The sequence below is a fragment of the Drosophila grimshawi genome, unplaced genomic scaffold (assembly GCF_018153295.1).
Source record: "Drosophila grimshawi isolate 15287-2541.00 unplaced genomic scaffold, ASM1815329v1 contig_1377, whole genome shotgun sequence".
Classification (NCBI taxonomy): Eukaryota; Metazoa; Arthropoda; class Insecta; order Diptera; family Drosophilidae; genus Drosophila; species Drosophila grimshawi.
Window position 1 is genome coordinate 15,988,977 of NW_025062900.1, and position 18,738 is coordinate 16,007,714.

The 18,738-nt window shown below is 35.1% G+C and overlaps 1 protein-coding gene across 5 annotated transcripts in view; it reads left to right on the plus strand.

Moving 5' to 3' along the window:
- Positions 1-18,738, plus strand: part of LOC6561949 (stathmin) — a 76,405-nt gene that overhangs the window by 32,311 nt on the left and 25,356 nt on the right. For 2 of the 5 annotated variants that reach the window (XM_032735778.1, XM_032735781.1), the window contains exons 1-2: positions 1,521-1,614; positions 14,877-14,963. The exons of 1 other annotated variant lie outside the window; for it this stretch is intronic. In XM_032735778.1, coding sequence (XP_032591669.1) covers positions 1,536-1,614; positions 14,877-14,963 — 166 coding nt within the window. In that variant the 5' untranslated portion in view covers positions 1,521-1,535. Of the gene's footprint in view, positions 1-1,520; positions 1,615-14,876; positions 14,964-18,738 lie in introns of those variants that run through there. 2 more of the 5 variants (XM_001987963.2, XM_032735782.1) reach the window with 1 other exon arrangement.

Sequence of the window (18,738 nt, forward strand, 5' to 3'; positions counted from 1 at the left end):
AATATTGAAAATGAAAAAATTAAGTTAATTAAATTCAACTTAAGAATTCTTATCGATTGTTATATAATCAATAAGAAATAATATTTATTATTATTACCAATATTATTTTCATGTATTATGCCCCTAAAGTTTATTGTTATTTTATATTTATTTATTTATCTATCATTATTATTAAAAATGTCAGCTATTTTAGCCTTCCATTCTTATCCACTTACATTGTAATTAATTATCTTTCTATTATGATCAGTTTCCACTATTATACTTATTAATACTATTATTATAATCTTATGAGCAAATTAATTTTTTTATATGTATTTATATTGTATTAAGAGCTTTCGGAAATGATATTACCTAATAGTTGATATTACCAAATCAGCCGGCTTATTGTACTGCGCTTAGCTAGCTGCAGCTAAAGTTTTCCGCCGTACTCTCCGGTTCTCTTTTGCTCTGCTGCAAACAACTAGACAATGGCGGAGTTCACGGCGCACAATCCAAAAATATTTTCGAAATATCGCACGTTAAGGTTACGCAGCAAGGTCGAAACTGAAACACTTTTCCAAAAATTTGTACACTTACAAAAATTGTGAAAACTCATTAAGTGCAAATTATAAAAGTAAATTTGTGCAAAAAAAAAGTATTATTGTCAACATTTGTGAACTTATTATTTGAAGCGCAACTCAACCCTAAATTGTTGCATACGGAAAGCAAACTCTCTCAAATCAACCACCAATTTTCGCTCTCTCTGCGCTGCTGAGTTGCGCTCTCTCTCTTTAGGTCTCTCCTTCGCTTGAGGGGAGGAGGTAGCGCTGCTTTGCTTTGTTGCTCCCCCAAGTGGTTTGTCCTTTTGATATATGCATTGTCCTTGCCAACGCTGGAGCGACGTCAACGTCGTCGCCGGCGTCGACAGAGCAAGCGGCGGCGGCGTTGGCCCGTCAGCGTTAGCGTTGTCAGTTGTTCGCATACTGCTGAAAAATTAACATCGACATAATTTAGTTTGTCTTCGTCGTTCGTTGCGCTCGTTACGTATTCGTGCTGTCGCCGTCAGCGTCGTTTCTCTTTTTGGTCAGTCGAGTCGTTCTGGTGCACAACACTGAAAGCAGAGGCCGGACTACGCAACACGCAGCATAAATAGCGCTCAAAAGGAAAATACGCAAAACAATAACAACAACAACCACAGAAACAAAAACAAAGACAACGCCGCCGTGTTTTGTTCCGTTTTGTAAACAAATACAAAAAATCGTAGCATACTTTTTTGTGTGGCCAACAAGCGAGCCCCGAAATAAATTAGACAATTATAATTGTAGCAAATTATAATTCAATAATATCGCAAAATATATAACAAAAATATAAAATCTGTGCGTTGCGCTCCAAAGTAGGCAACAACAAATACAGTTGACAAAAAAAAAAACAAAAAACAACACATATCCGAACAGCTGCGACTTAAATAAGTATATACCATAATATATTAAGTATATATATAAATATATATATACATATATTTACATATAAATCAAGCGTAATAAAAAGGACGCATCATGCTGATTGGATTAGTACGCGATTCGGTGATGCAGTGCTTCTGTCACACCTGCCGTGCGCCGGGCATTTTGCCAGCGGGTAAGCCACAAATCAAATAGTAGCAGAAAGCGTAGTAGAAATAGTACTCGACTACTGCCAAAACACTGGTAACAATTCGACTCATGCCATTAAAAGCATTATAATTAATTACAAATGCCCTGACGTGACTTTTGTCATGTAAATTTCAATGTTTCTTTTTTTTATTTATTTTTTTATTTGTTTTTTTTTTTGTTCCCTATTTTTCTAGCTCTTGCCACATAGGTCAAAGTAATTTCGAGCACTTGTGCTTATTATACTTATTGGTTTTGTGGTTTTTGTATTCTATTTGCTGTTTCGCTTGCCAGAAAGTTGGGGACACATTTTTAAACTTGCTTTCGTATGCCAAAGTGGTTTTTCAGCCAGCCCCCCAATGAACTTTTTGCCACCCCAGCTTGTTATTGTTGCCTATAGTTTGTTTATTTGTTCCTTTGGCTGACCTTACATTATTCTTGGCCAGCTTTGAGAGTCGTCAATTAGACTCAATTTGTTGCACTCAACTTTTTGATTGTTTCGCAAGTGTACACAACTCTAACTATAACGAACATAAAAGTTTCCAATCATCTTTTAGAGTCTGAAGTCCACTAAAAGCTGTGGCAACTGTCTTTTCAGAAGCATGAGGACAAAAGTTCCTATACAGTTTTATTTTCTTCATTGCCGTTAAAGTTAAAGTGTTTATTATATCTAAAATATGGCTAATTTTTAGTATACAAAATAGCTTCAAAATCATATGAAATTGTTTTGTATGTATTGTTATAAGATTTACGCTTATTCTTGACATGGAAAATTGATCCAAGAGCATTTAAATTGTCTTGCAATGTCTTAATAAATATATACCAGGGCTCCAACAATACTTTCCCTTACATAATTTAAGCACAGAGATTCCAGATGCTAAAATAAAATAATTTATTTCAATTTCAAGAAGATTTATCTTTTGAGATTATAATTCTTTTTGAGAGAGATTCGTTTTGGTTTTTTAGGAATCTTTCCTAGATTTTTCAGTCATTGATACATTAGATTAGAAATATTAAAATATTCCTTGCAATTATTCAATCTTTTGGTAGATTACTTCTTAAACGTGTTTAGTATACATGAATCGTTTGGCTACTCTGATCGCCTATGAGATCTTAAGTACAATCCAACCCAGAGCTGAAGCTTTTAAATATTGGAGATGGATTTATTTACCCCTAATATTATTAAAAATATGCACATGTTTCATATAGACAGTGATAATTAATGGGGTTTCCACTATTTTCTTCAAGTGTAAACCTCTTAGATAATCTCTTGAATAAGGCTTTACAATATTTGTGCATATTTTCTATTCGCTTATACGCTATTGTGTTCTAAAGAATCTACATGAATAGCCCTCCTTTGGCATTTGCAATCGGTGCTCATGAATAATCGACTATTAGATCACACAATGCCGAAGCAAATCAAAGCTCAAACAGTCATTAATCATAAGGGCAGCAACTCATGCCGGCTAGCAACAGTCAAGGTCACAGTTTGAGACCTATTAAGTCATCAACAGGCCCAAGACAATTATGTAATACACCAACAACAACAACAACAACAACAACGACAACAACAACAAGAGTAACAACAACGATGGAGTGCAACTAAAACACACATGTATCTTGAGGCTAGATGAAAAATTCAAGTTACTCACAGACTGCTTTGTGTGTTGGGAAAATCAATTTCAGAGATAGAGAGAATGATAGAGAAAGAGAGAGAGAGAGAGAGAGAGAGAGAGGGAGCAAAGTACAACTATAAAAACGGAAAAGACAAACAATATGACGTTGATTTCAGTTTTGCTTGGAATGAAAAACTAAACGCCACCAAGTAGGCAATAACAATTTAGTGTACGAGTCTTTGTTGTTGGTGCTGTTGTTGCCGCTTTTTATGGTTGCCTGACATCGCCTGGCGCCAGTCAGCCGGCAACGATGAGTCATGCCGCATGCCGCATGCCGCATGCCAGCAGCGGGTATGGAATTTTGGCCCGGTCTTAAAGCCCCTTTCGAAACGAACAACGACTTTGAATTCCATTTCCATTTCAACTTCCATTTATATTTATATTTGTATTGCATATGAATGTCTACATCGGCTTGGACACTGAACTCTGTCCAGGACTCTGAGTCGCAGAATTCCGTTATGCCGATGATTTTATTTATATTGTATTGGGCTATTAAAACGCAATAATCGCCGCAAACAATCGCACATACGACTACGAAATGATTGCGCAATATGCACACGGGCCAGCGAGCACAAACACAAAAAGGCACAAACGGCACACAGGGCACAAGGCACAACAAATACTTATACACACACCCTCACACACACACACAGACCAACACACACACACTCACAACAATGACGATGACGATGACGATGACAGTGGAAGGCGTTTATTGATTTATTGACACAAGCACCTTGTTCTGCACGCAAATGAAAAAAGTGAACATGAACATGAAATACCCTATTAAATTGTTAACATATTTTTTAATGTTTTTAATTATAATTTTTTGATTATTAAATTTCTAAACATTTCTGTAAAAAATGTAAGAAGATCAAAAACAGCTTTGTTCAATTTAGAAATAAATTGTAATAATGAAAACCTGAGAAATATCAAATATTAACGAGCAATTAAAAATTAATAAACTCTGTAATTTTTTCATCTGCATACAAATTGGAATATAAATCAATTCTCCTATGTATCCTAAACATATTCTATATCATAGACCAGCATGGCCTAAAGCACCCTCCACCAAGGGTACCACAAAAAATATAGCAAGATGAAAGACAGACACAATAGCAAATTACTAACATGGTTTTTGTACAAGGAATCCGTTTGCCTTTCACCTTTCTCCCCCTCGACTGCTTGCTCAAAAGCGACACGTGTGGGCAATTTTTCAATTGACGAAGGTATTTTTCACAATGCCCCTTGCATACTTGCAACCTGCTGCTATAAATCTTGCCGTGTAACTGTACCTAATCATCCAGTTGGAGGCACAAACACACAAACAACTCAATTAGCACTCGACTTGTGTGAAAACACATAAAAAAAGCATTTTAAACAAAATAAATGAGAAGGAATTAATGTGATATTATGGCTATCATTACTATATTAACAATGAAGAATTATATGAACTGTGCAATTTTTGGAAATGATTTTTTTTTTTTTTTCAAATATCAATCATTATTATTTTTTAATATAACTTTAAAACGCAACTGTCAAAATTATAATTCAACTCTAAATTAGAGTTACAATAACAAAATACTCCAAGGATACCAAAATGTAACACCAAAATACATTTCAGATCGACAAATCCACAAAGACTTAAATTTACCATATGTTACAGATGGAAATCAGCTCGAAGATAACCATAAATAGACTTACCAGCAATCAATTTATTTATTTAACGACGTTAGAAAATTGAATGAAACTTAACAAATTATTTTAGATACAAATAAAATTGTCATATTGAAGTGAACAGACACTAAAAATAAAATATAAATGGAATAATAATCTAAGTATTTTATTTTAATTCGTTTGTTGGTAAGGTCTTTTTTGATAGGTTTCTCACATATCTTTCTGACCAAACCCAACTTGACTTTAAACCATCATTAGACAGTGCTTATAACGATATAAATATTTGCTTCTGTTCGAAATCGCTTGGATTCTTTGAGAACATAGTGATAAAATGATTAAGGGTACAGCTGTTGAATTTTTACATATTTATCAATCATTATTAAGTTTTTAAGAATTATTGGTTAATATTTACCGCTAAAACAATTTGGGTTTTAAGTGCTTTGATTTAATTAGATCAAATGACAGGCTGAATTATCGTTTGACACACGTCTAATTTATGGCACAGACAGCGATTCCTCCGGTATACGTGAAAACATCTTAATTTCAAAAGATGCTCTGGGGAGGTGGGGGGATAAATGATGGCATAGCAGACTCTCTACCCCAACCACAATTTGCCTTTGGCCAAGGTTACAGCTGAAACATGCTGGTTTTTAATTTGGCGCCTCTAATTGTGAGTGCCGGTGCTCGGGGGCCACACATGTCTCAATCTCTCTCATTCACACCCCCTCTCTGCATGCATCTCTCTTACAAATATATCTCTGTCTCTCGCTGGCTGTCTCTTTCACTCGCCTCGCCTCGCCTCGACTCGTTTGCGTTGCTTCTGCTCTTTGGTTCTTTGGGGCTGTGGGGTTTGCGTTGCTTTTTGGCTTGGCAAATTAGATTTCCTTGTTACGAAATTGCAATTCAAAATGCTTTTTCGGCTACTGCTGTTGCTGCAATGGTAAATTGAGGGGAAGGCATTGAAACTTTTGTGTGCAGGGGAAGCAAAATGGTTTAAATTCCTGCTAAAATGTGGAATGAACGTGGGGTTTACAATGACAGCAATGCAGTAAATGTGGAATGTGTGTTTGAATTTTCATTAAGCTGAATACATTGAATTTTAATCTTATTATAGCCAAAGGTTATAGCATACATAATATAGTGGTCATTTATATATAAACCCCAAAAAACCAATGAAATCTATAAGAAGCTTTCGTAAACTCAGCACTCGTTAGTCAAAATAATAGTTCAGACTGTAATTTGCAAGCAATTAAAACCAGTATTTGAATTTACTGCTCAGTAGCTTACATAGTAATAACAATTTTGCTCTGCTTGCTACTGCTACGAACTTAAACAGAGCAATGACAGAAAACTGCAACGAATGCTCCTGCAGAACTCTGCTCTGCACTGTTATTTGCAAGAGAAATACAAGTAGCAAAAGCAAAAGAAAGAAAGAAATGTGCTCTCTTTAGTAGGAGCAATAGCAGAACGAATGAGAGCAGAACGAGAGAATAGCAGTTGAACTGAACAGTTAGTTTTGCTGCCATAGCAATGATTTGTCTGTTTTGCTCTTTTGCTATTACTATTCTTAGCAGAATCAACAGCAAATCGAAAAACTACTCTTTTACCTTCGGCATCAGAGTACAAAAAGTATATTATTAATATAAACGTAGTACACCAAAAATCAACTCAAACAAAAAGCATATTCAAATATGCAAAACTCACTTGAAACTTTATCGAATTTAAATTTGAAACCACTTTATTAATTTGTTTTGATATTGGATATTCGTTTCTGCAAATTTCGCTAATGAATGCTTTAAAAGCATTAAAAGCATTCAGTATTCGTCTGCGCTTGTCATATTGCAAGCAAACAAGCACTTGTTAAGAATAATAATATATATAATAAATGAAAATTAATTGAGGTCTGGCTAGAAAGCATATTCGGTGCGGTTTTGCTCTGGGCGTGAATCCATTTAGATGGATTGCTGGGCTGGCAAATGAAGTTGACTGAATGTCAGTGTGAATATAATTTGATGCATCTCTTAGACCCGCTGGATCCGACAAATGTTGCTGACAGCTTGCGGCTAAATAGCAGTGTGGGATAGTGAAACGATGAGGGGGGGTGGTTTCTCAGGAGTGGTAGACACATATTGAATATGATGGATTAGTTGGGCTTGGACCGCCCGCATAGCTAAACATGTGTTGCAAATGTCCACAAATTACTTTGGCCAAAAAGCAATGTATGCTTGGAGAGGGACAGACTAATGGGTAAAGGGAGGGAGAGAGGGAGAAGCGATTCAGTTCGAATTAACTAGGCGAGTGTGTTTCATTCATCGAAATGTGTGTGTATATATTATATATTATATTATATATATATTTGCTTTTGGTACAGCACAGCTCGATCATGTTTACCAAGCATTGCTGCTTTATCTCTGCAAATTGTTGTCAAATATACTTTAATATATGTGTATTTATGCATTAATTCATTACGTAAGTTAAATATTTTGTCAATCAATTGTTTATATTTTGTATAATATTCAGATATATGTGGAACCTTCATACTCTACTGATGATGTAAAAGTAAAGTAAAGGTGAAACACAGAGCTCTGCAACTTCACGTTCATCATTTTGTTTATATGTAACAACAATTTGTAATCTGATTGGGTGGATTTTCCCAATCCTTGCAATAAGTAATGGACCCTTTTACAGGTTAACTTTAATCTTTATTAGTTTCAAATTTTTATTTGTTTTCAGACATTAAATAAATAAATAAAAATTTTTTACTTTTTAATTTTGGTCAACTGACGCTGAAGTGAGCTCGTCATCATAATAAAAGTTCAATTATATTTTTTTACAAGTAAATCGCACTGTAAAAATACAATGTTCTTTTGTTCTCAATTGTAAATGGCCGTTATTTTATATCACAACACAAAAACCACTCTCAGAGCATATTTATATTGCCGACTTTTCGGCGCCAGCTGACAATTAGTGTGCCACAAATCCAAACTGACATTTTTATTGTTTTAGTTAGTGTAGAAGCCATTGAGTTGGTTGTTTTAATTATAATAATATACACCATATATATATATAAAATGAAACCGAAGTTCCGCTCCAGATTGACTGGAAATTGTACAAGCACTTTCGTGTGATTAACAACAGCAACATTTTTATATTCTGTGAAACATACATGCACAAATGTATATTACTTATCGCGTATACTTGCGTGACTTTACTTCACATACATATTTGTCAGCCATTAATTTTGTCCTTGAAATTCATTGAGGCAGTGAGTTGAGGCTGACGATATAAGTATACTCGAAAGGTGGCTCTCATTAGTGGCCTGATGTCAAGCGGAAATCCCTCCACAGTATCGACATTTGTGCTGCAGGAAATGAACTGACTGACGGACAGACAGATTGACTGACTGCCGGACGGACTGACTGTGGGTAAAAGAAGCACCAGTTTGAAATCATTGATATGGAGAAATTGCTATTGCTTATTGATACTCTTCGCATACACTCAGAAAATGAAAACGTCCTGATTATTAGAAAATAGCCAAATGGCACAGAACTCTCTAAAATTAGCTTTCTTGATACTTTTATTCTAACTGAACATTTGTATTTTAAGATTTCATATTTCATTTCTTCAACTATTGTTTTTATTAAGAGATATATTTGTGAGAAAATATAATAGAAATAGCCCTGTCTAATTTTTAAAAATGATTTCCTTTGTAATTTTTGAATTTTTATTTTGGAGTCCAATTTCCTAATCTGAGGGAAGAATTTTGTTTCTGAGTGTATTTCTATATTATATTAGCAGTCTTAACAGTCTTTCGTTCAGTTAGATTGAAAAAAAATCAGTTGCCTATATTAAGTAGTTTCCATAGAAATAAAAAATATTATAATATGTTAAATATTGATAAAAACAAATTAAGGAAATAATTCTATTTTATGAAATTCGAAATATCGCCATTGAAAGCAAACGTATTCCATTTCCATTGGCCATTATGGCTTGCTGGTTGAAAATTTACATTTCAATTTTGGCTTTTTGGTGTTTTCTTTTGGCTGTTATTTGTTTTTACTACGTCAACTAATGCATTTAATGGCGCTTTAAAACCCATATAAATCCAATATAAATTTCAATTAGAATTGTCAGGCGCCCAGAAAGACTGGGCTGCGTAATAAGGATAAGCGATTGTCAAATAGCGATTTCATTGTACGAAGTCCTGACAGAGTTGCCACAATAAATAAAGCTGACAGTTGCCGGCTACAGTTAAAACACCCACAACGTAACAACAGTAAACGTTTTCATTATCCGCTTTTGACTGGTTGTTTTTTATATTTTTTATTTTTTCCCATTTCTTTCTTTTCGTCGGGCAGCTTTTGACGCGCTGTCAAAATTTGACAAAGTCCTGCGTATGGATGGACTGCAGTTGAGTTGTCCTCTCTGCTCTAAAAGCGCTCTATTTCTTTTTTTTACAACACCTTTTACCAGCTTCCTGTTGTTCATCAAACTGTCGAAAGTCATAAATAATGCCCCCGTGTGTGTGCGTATGTGTGCTCTGCTGTAGAGTGTTCAGGGTCCCCGGTGTGTAATTTTTCGTTTAAGCTCACACATGAAGCGTTTCAAAAAGATTTACAAAAAAAATGAACAAAACAATGTATATACAAACATTTATAAAAACTTTGGCTGGGAGGCTTCTTCTTCTTCTTCTGTTCTCTTTGGCAAAGAAAATAAATACCATAAATTCCGCAGCAAGCAGAACAGCAGTAAAATCATAATGAAAACAGCAACAGAATCATTTGTCTAAAAGAAGGATTCAACATGAAATCAGATTCAGCTGCTGATGTGTGAAAAGTCAGACTAGATAAAGAAAACTGAGACTTAGCAATTGGATTAAGAATTAAATGTTCGTTAACCCTTTAAGGCCTATGACCCTTTAAACCCAAAAAACAATTTTATGTTTAGCTCAATTACACGTAATTTAAACAACAACAAAATTGACAAATAAACATAAATATATTCTTTAAGTAAAACTTTTTGGAAGTTGATAAATCTGAGTTATTTAATTTTGATAATTGGTTTGTGTTTTTCAAAAATAAATTTATTAGAATTGTGATTCTTGAACAAATGGAATGTTGCAAACATATTTTTATTTATATTAAGTAAATTGTGTTAAAGTATTTTACTATGGTTATCACACATAAATAGTTTACATTTCTCTAGAAATTTCAACATTTAAAAGAACTGTCTAATTAAATTCCCTATTCTTAAAAATTATATACAGCTATTTAATATGGCAGATTTTGTTGAAACTCAGCGCAGGGCGTACAGTGGTTGGGCACGAATTAAAGACTGCATGTAGTCGAGACATTATATACATTAAACAAATGTGATTAGGTAATTTATAAGATGGAAAAAAGAGAGATTGTGGGTTGTATTCGTACATAAAGACAGTTAATTTTATTTTGTGTGTGAAGAACCCAGCCGACGAGACTAGGAACTACATCCTCACATAACTCAGCTGCTGCGCTAGCTAATCAAATTCTGTCAGTTTGTGCTTGGACCTTTGGCAGTTCTCTAGCAAAGCCAGGAAGCTGGCTGCCACAGCTGGAACTATATATACATATTTAGGCCAAGTTGTCACGTATCGGGCACATTATTCCATATTACCCAGAGCCAGAGGGCGACTGAGAAGAGTCAGCCTTGTGCATGTCGCTCACGTAACAGACGCATACATAATATTACTTAATTTTCATCTGTGTTTCTTTGCTGCTTTCGTCTCTCGCTCTCTTCTCATTGTTTCGGCCGAATTCCAGCAAATTAATGAAGTTGCATTTTTTTGGGCTCCTCTTGGCATGCCGAGAGGGCCAAACAAAAAGATGAAACAACAAATTGGCTGACAGGTCACCATCTGCATCTGTCTTTAGCATTTAAATGCGTGTACGCATTTCGCGCCGAATAAAAATATAAAAACAGATGACAGCATCCCGCCAAAATGTCATCATCACTCAATGCGGCTCGCCCCCGCCGCCTCCCCTTTTCCGTTTCTTGTGTTTGTAATGTGTGAAAAGCTGAGGGTCTCATCTTTCCGGCTTTTGCGTCTCCTCTTTTTTTATTTGGTATGCGTAATCCCTATTGGCTCTTGGCTTTTGACGCTCCAGCAATTTAACGTGAAACAGTGTTAAGCATGTTTATTGTTCCATTTGGATGCCCTGTAGCCTTTTAGTGTGTATTACTTTACTTTGCTAGAGGCAAACAGGAGAATATATTTCCAGCCACACTAAAAAATCTTCAAAATTGTAGAAAATCAACAACAATGCTTTCAGCGCCATTAATATTGAGAAAAAATGTATTTAAAAGACAAGGTTGTGACTCTAGGGTACATTATTCTAACATTTGTAACTCTTATTATTAAGAAATACATTTCTGAAAAATAGAAAGTGAACCTTTATAATTTTAAGTACGATTTTTTTCGTATTAGAAATTATCTTTAAAAAAGAACATTTTTCTAGTTTTTAGTTTGATTTATAGCTTAGGACGATTTTCTATTGGAGCTGGAGGTTTTAATTTCAATATAATTTTTGTATATATTCCTCTTTGATCTTTATTTATTCTTAATAAAAATAAAAACAAATCTTCAACTTTAAGTTTTTGCTGCATTTAAAAAATTCTGAAGAACATAAAACATTTAAAACTTGTCGCAGTGACAGGAGTATAAGCATAAAATGAGAATTTCAATGTCACTGTCAAGAGATTGTTGTTTGATTTCATAGTAGAAGTATTCACGAGTGCAAATGAATGCATGAATTATTTAACACACTGAATACTCCCCCTTTCGGTGACTGAGTGAGCGCCAAGTGTTCCTCAAGCTTGACATGAACAGCACAAAGAAGAAAAACAGCAAAGAGGTGCCTCTAAATGCAAGGAACCAACGTTAATGATACCTTCAATATACCTTGGAAAATGTAGAAATTCTGTTATATTATTAATCTAAAAAAGTATAAATATATATATATAGTAAATGTAAAAAATATAAAATAGACACTAAAGAGAACTATAAATAAATCCGACATCAATTTCTAAATTAATATAGAGACACATAACAACTCCACTTACTGCAAATTACAGAGTATAGTTCAAGCAAATTTAGTTTCCGCGCACACAAAAGCGGAAGCATAAAAAGCCAGAGCACAAAAAAATGCAAATAAAAAACTGAGTGAGAATGAGAAATGTGTAGAGTAAAAGCGACGATGGAGCTGGATTCAAAGTAGATGGAAAAGTTGAGGAAAATTGCATTAGGCGTCCGCAGACAACGAATAGAATCACGTACCGTCTGGAATGGAATGATAGAGTGGATGCTACAAGGATTGGGTACGAGCAGGAAAGAGCAGGAACTGACTTTGCCATATGGCTTGCAAATCTATCAAAACTGAGAGTCGGCTTTGCCAGTTTAGGTTCTTAAGCTTAAATGAGGAATGGATCTGGCTTAGGTATTATGACATGTAAAAGTTGCTAAAAATGAATGAAACGAAAACTTTTGTTTCGCAAGGAGAATATTTTCAGCGTGCTTTTAAAAATTTGCATACATATCTACGCATAAGTCAAAGAAAATTAACAAGATTGCGAATGGGAATGGAGGAGCCCACTTTAGCAGCGACTGTCATCAACATCTGTTACTAGAAGAACATTGACATTGTTTGTTGGTTTTGTTGGCTTTCAACTCAAACAGAAAGATGCCTTTGTGCATGTTTATTTTTGTCACACTCGTCGCGGCTGCCCAGCAACCAACAAAAACAACAATCAACCGACTGACGACTGACGCCTGACGACTGACGACTGACGGACTGACAGTCAGCTACACCCAAGTGCTCTGACAATAACATTGAATTTTTATGGCAACAACACGTTTTTGGTGGCAAATGGTAAATGGCAAATGGCAAATGGCAAATGGCTGAGAGCTGAGTGCTGAACTGAAACGGCGCGAAATGTTTTATGCAAATACCTATTTTTGGCCAACAACCTAAGTTTGGCTTTCTGGCAATGCAGTGACCCCCACCAAAAGGGACGGCCAAAAGTTGTGCGTCATTTTGTGGTAATTACTTGAAGCACAAGTAAAACTCAAAACAAATACAAAGAGGGAAAAACGTCTGCCAGTGCTGCCAAACTTAAGAAGAGCAAACAAATTAACAGTTTCAGTCGAAGTTAAGCTATTTCCAATTGTATTAAAAGTTTATTTCAACATTGTGGGAGTGAGAAATTCGGAGCTAGTTGTTTTTGGTGCTTGAAAACTTCCTTACCCATAATGATTTTTCTCCATTTTTTTTTAGTAAGTTTGTAGTTGGTAATTTCACTATTCAACATTTTTTCTCCCTCAAATTTTTGTTTTTGTTACCTACCAATACAAGTGCCATATTCCACTTAACCCACAATTTCCCCAGCTGGCCGTAGTCTTAAAAATCTCCCAATGAACTTTCAATGATTTATAAAAAAAAAGCTAGACTTGGCAGACAACACTGGGCCCTGTTTCCAATTGTGTCTATAGCTGAGTCACAGGTTTTGACATTATTTTGATATTTAATGACAGTTGTAAATAAGTAGATATTTTAGTGCGAACTTTTGCCGAGCATTTAAGATGGGTGGCAGCCTCTTAAGCGTTAATTAGAAATTAACATTTATTTTTATGACACCCAAAAAGAGGGCGGATGTTAAACTTTTCAACCAATAACTGTGCTGACCACACCGACGCATCGAAGCCTGTCCAAACTTTGGCATGTGGCGACACTAGAGGAGGCTAGAGAGGAGGGTGGATGGTGGAAGGAATCTGTGGCAACGCTGCCCACTCATTAAGAAGCCAAGTTGTTGAAGAGCTTGTGAAGTGGGGAGGGAGTGAGGGGATATCGTCTGATAAACGAAATTACGTTGATTATAGCATACTTTGAGGCGGCCAAGTGAAATATTGCCAGTGACCTTTAAGCAAAGACGCAAGGCTCTCTTTTATGCTAGATTAAGCATAATTTTATAATTAGTGCGCAGCTGGGCGTGGCCACAAAGGGGCGGGCGGATGGTTGCCTAACGAAAAGGGCGCAGAGTACACAAAGAATGGGGAGTAACTGAAAATGAGGCAACTAAACAAAATGTTGGCCCAAACACCCATAAAAGAAGCTTAATTAATGCTGCTGTCTATTAGAGCTTTAAAGAGTTTAACAAATTTTGAACATTTATGCTAATACGAATTGTAATCAGCTTTTAATATGTTAATTATTGGCATAACTTTTAGGCGAAATCCACTGTGACATTTCTTAAAAGGGAGAGTTTTGTTCTACTTATCAGATCATTTTGAAATAGACTGTGAAAACTGTCGAAAAAGCCCATGCGCAGTGTATATTAATTAAGTTAATATACATATAATAATTGCTTATAATTCTTGCTATATTAAGAATATCTTCAATAAATATGAATGATATTTAAGCCACATTTTCAGTCATGAGAGTAAATATATATACGGGGTATCGCCTAGTCGACTAACACATTTTCAATTTTTCTTGTTTATTGCATAATACAAATTAATTGGATTTACATAAAAGTGTTTTTAATTACATTTGGCCAAAGCGAATATTTTACACACAGCTTTCAATGTATTTTGCGGTTTATTTTTAACCTAATAACCATGAATATTATTTTACTTTTGTTTATTTCACTTCAAAGGACTATAATAATGAAAAGCTTTTGATTAATGTAGCGAAATGCTGAAAAAAAAATAAATTTACGATGTATGATGGAAAAATAATGACTTTTCGAATTGTTACCAGGGTTTTTGTCTAAAGTTAATAGAATAATTTATGTGTATCTGACAAAAAACTATTTTATTTCTAACTCTATTTTCTAATGCTAACCAACACTCGATAAAAATATAAAGTAGTGTCGAGAAGATCGGCGCCCATGAAGAAAAATAATAAAATACGCTCAAAGCAGCCGAGACTTAATAAGAAAGTGAAATTCATAAGTAAGTACACATAATATTAATTATAGCCACAAACATTAAGTATATCAAATAAAAGAAAACGGGAAAACCCGGCCCAAACCTTGATTACCTTCTATATACAAATATGAACCTACCTTTAACAAGTATTCCTAAAGGTACAAGTAAATTGGGCTGACTTCAGCAGTTAAATTAGATTTAAGCTACTTTGTTTCGCGCCTCAAAATAGATAATGCAATTTTTACCACCCACTTAAGTGAAGTATCTCGATTTAGTTTGCCACCCTCTGCATATCAACCCCTAATTGCATAACGACACAACTTTTTTTTTTCTTGAATTGATCAAATTAGACAAGATGGCAGGGGCAACTGTTTGATGGGGAGTACGTGAAACTGAGCTTTGATAGGCAACTGACAATGTGGCAGTAGCCAACTAAAACGCCCATTTGTCGTGCCCCAAAGTTAAGGGGAGCAAAAGGCCAGCAGCAGCAGCAGTCAGCAGCAGTCGGGCCTAACCGACTGCGAAATACTCTGATACCAGTCTAATGTGCCTTTTAATAAATTTTCGAAAGGGAATTTTAGAATCAGCTCTTCAAATGTGGCAGCTCAAGTAGAATTGTAACCTCCAAATTTATTGACCAATCTTAGGAGTGTGCTCCTCTAAATGTACCTTCTAAGTTTTGTGATTATAACTTTAGAAATTTGTGGTTTTTTATCCATTTGATCTTGTCGATTTTATCGATTTAACAGTCCACAAATTTCAACGCTTTGTCTGGCGAATTTATGAGAGAGAAAATGAATGAATGAGAGAATTTAAGAATGCAGGTTTGTTGAGCATAGTTACAGGCAGCATGACCAACCAATATACCCTGCTAACCCCGGTAGCAGAGCATAAAAAAAAATAAAAAGACGGCAACATGGTCACCAATTTTGAACCCCATGGCTACAAAACTTGTCTCTAAGCGAACAGTAAAAACAACAACAGCAACAGCAACAAGACCAAAATGAGCCGGTCAGGTAGACGCCGCTGGCCAAATGAGTCATTTCCCAAACCTGCACAGCCGAGACGCTCCTTTGCTTTGTTGCCTTTTGCTAGGTAATAAAATGTCAAAATCGTCTGGCCGGCGCCATGCTAAATGAAGTAGATTTAGTCGTGCACACAACATAGCACACAGCCCCAAGTCTCTCTGTCTCTCTCCCTCTCTCACCCTCTCTTCTTTTATTCCTGGCCGAAAAAAAGTTGTCCCCAGGCGTATACGTATTATTTGATACACACTCCCGTACCGAGTTATGCGTATATTAATACAACTTGTTTTTGTGTCGTTGTTGTTGCTGCAACATTTTTAAATATATTGCGTTGATTTTGGTGGTCGTGTTTGGTAAGCTGATATACTCACTTTATATCCACCGACCATCTGTGTTCATGGGGCATGCAGTCGCCTAATTGCCGGACCATGGTCACCAAAGTTTTTTTTCATTTCATTATAGGATACCCTGTAAAAAGGCTGAGACTTGTAGTTCAGCTAGAGTCTGTGTTTCTTTTCATTGGTTCTTTGATATCACACGTTTGAATTATAGACAACAATAATTTGTATACATTTATTATAATTTTAATGTTCATTTTGTAATATGTTCTAATATGAAAAGGAATTTATTTAGGTAGCTATTATTTTTAAAGCAATCATAACAGCACTAAATAATTGGAACCGAAATTGTTAAAATTACTTAACAGTTTTTATACTTAAAATAAGTAAAACCCTTTTTTTATTTAAATCGTTAAATTAAAATTGGGTTAAAATTGCTTAAATTTAGAAACCATTATAAAAAACACTCAATTGTGTTTAGAGAGTGTGTCATAGTCCAGCATTTGGTTTATTCACTTGTTTGTTTTTGCGGCTAGCTGTAATTAAGACTGCAGGTAAATGTATATGTGTGTATTTATGTGGTTTCTGTGGGGTGTTGATAAACAGCTATCACATTTACTGGCTGGACGATGAACTCGTTGGACAAACGTATAAATGGACTGCAACTCGGTTTTATCATTTGACAATTACCTTTAGCAAGCAACGGCAATATCAAATGAAATTGTGCCAATTTACTTTTCAAATAGTCTTTCATTCAATTTTCATGTACATATATACATTTTCACTTTTCAAATTGTTTATCCTTCATTTTATTTCCATTTGAATTTTCATTCATATTCATTATGGAAATCTGTCAGTTTTCGTACATTTTGCCAGCCTTTAGTCATTTATCTTTCGTTCGTTTTTGGACACACTGAGTTCATTAATTTTCTATATGCAGCTCGCACCACTTCCGAGCCTGCTGTTAAAAGCTTTTCTGCTATGCCAAACACTTCCTCAAGTAAGCAAAATGCCAAAACGAACAAAAGTCATTAGAGCAGCGAAAGCTTTGAGTAAGTTGAGTATAGTTTGCTGTTGGGGGAGAGATTTTGGTCAAGGAGGTTGGTTAAAAGGCAAAGTAGAAAAACAGAATTTATCTTAACTTGTTTTTGTTGGTTCGGCATAATGCGTTTGCTCAAGTTGCAAGATTTCGCGAAACGATTTTTCAACATTCATTAAACAAAAATCAATCAAAAGTCAATGAAAAGTTGAGCTCCAAGAAGTGCAAGATAAAATGAAAATTTAATTGTTGTTTCGAATATAATCCATGCTTTGCTCAAACCATGGAATATGTTAAAATTGTGAGTTATGCATTAAATATTAAATAACTGCTGGCTGCTGCTAATTAAAACCTAAATGCAAATTGCATTACAATTACTAAACGAGATACTCTCATTAAATATTTGCATAAATGCAAACTAATTAAATGTTAATTAAGTTTGCAGCACCATAATAATTAAGCCCAAAAATTAGCAAGCAAATTAATTGAAAAGCAAAATGGAAATGGGTTTGAGATTGAGTGGGTTGTAAGGGTCGTAAAAGGGGCAAGCAAATGCAATAAACGTGTAAAATGGCAAACATCAATAAACAACACTCAAATTGCAATTACAAATTAATAACGACTGCCAATCCAATCCAGAAATATTTGTGGATATACACGATACATGATATACATCTGAATGTATCTGCATATGTTTATTGCTCATGCATGAAAAGCAAACAGGAAAGTGCAACGTGTAAATTGTACAACACACAAGAGGATATTCCGCACAGGACGATAAAAGAACAGACGGAGGGAGCGAGGGGCTTCAGTGATACAATTCAATTATGCGTATGCGCATTTTTAATTAAAGCTGTTTATTTGATTTAATTGAAATACTTTTTCTGTTTGGCCGTAGCTCTTTCTCAGTCTGGCCATGTCTGCCAGTGTTGCTCTAGTCCGAAGATAAATGAGAAAATAACAAGGAAGCTGTGGTCGAGAGAGCTCGACTACGAGTTGCCCTGAACGCAGCTGTTGAATATATTAATTTATTATTTGTTCTTTATTAACGAACATTGCTAATCGACTCGACTGTTAATGTTGGTCAAGAATATATTCCTTATGGATTCGGAGATGTTTTTATGGTGATTAAAGCGAGACATCTTCAAAATCTTCAATATGAAGAATAGCTCAGTTCTGCAAAACAAAATATGTTTGGTTACTCATCTGGGAATGTTTTAAAATACTAAGCGTAGCAAAATATAACCACTCATCATATCATGAGGGAAAGCTGAGAAAACTCCACTACTATTGTAATGATTTAGATTCTCATACAGGGTATATTCTAGCCGAGCAGTCACTTAGGGTACACTTATTTGTTTGCTTTTGAAGTGCGAATGGCAAATTTTGCCAAGTTA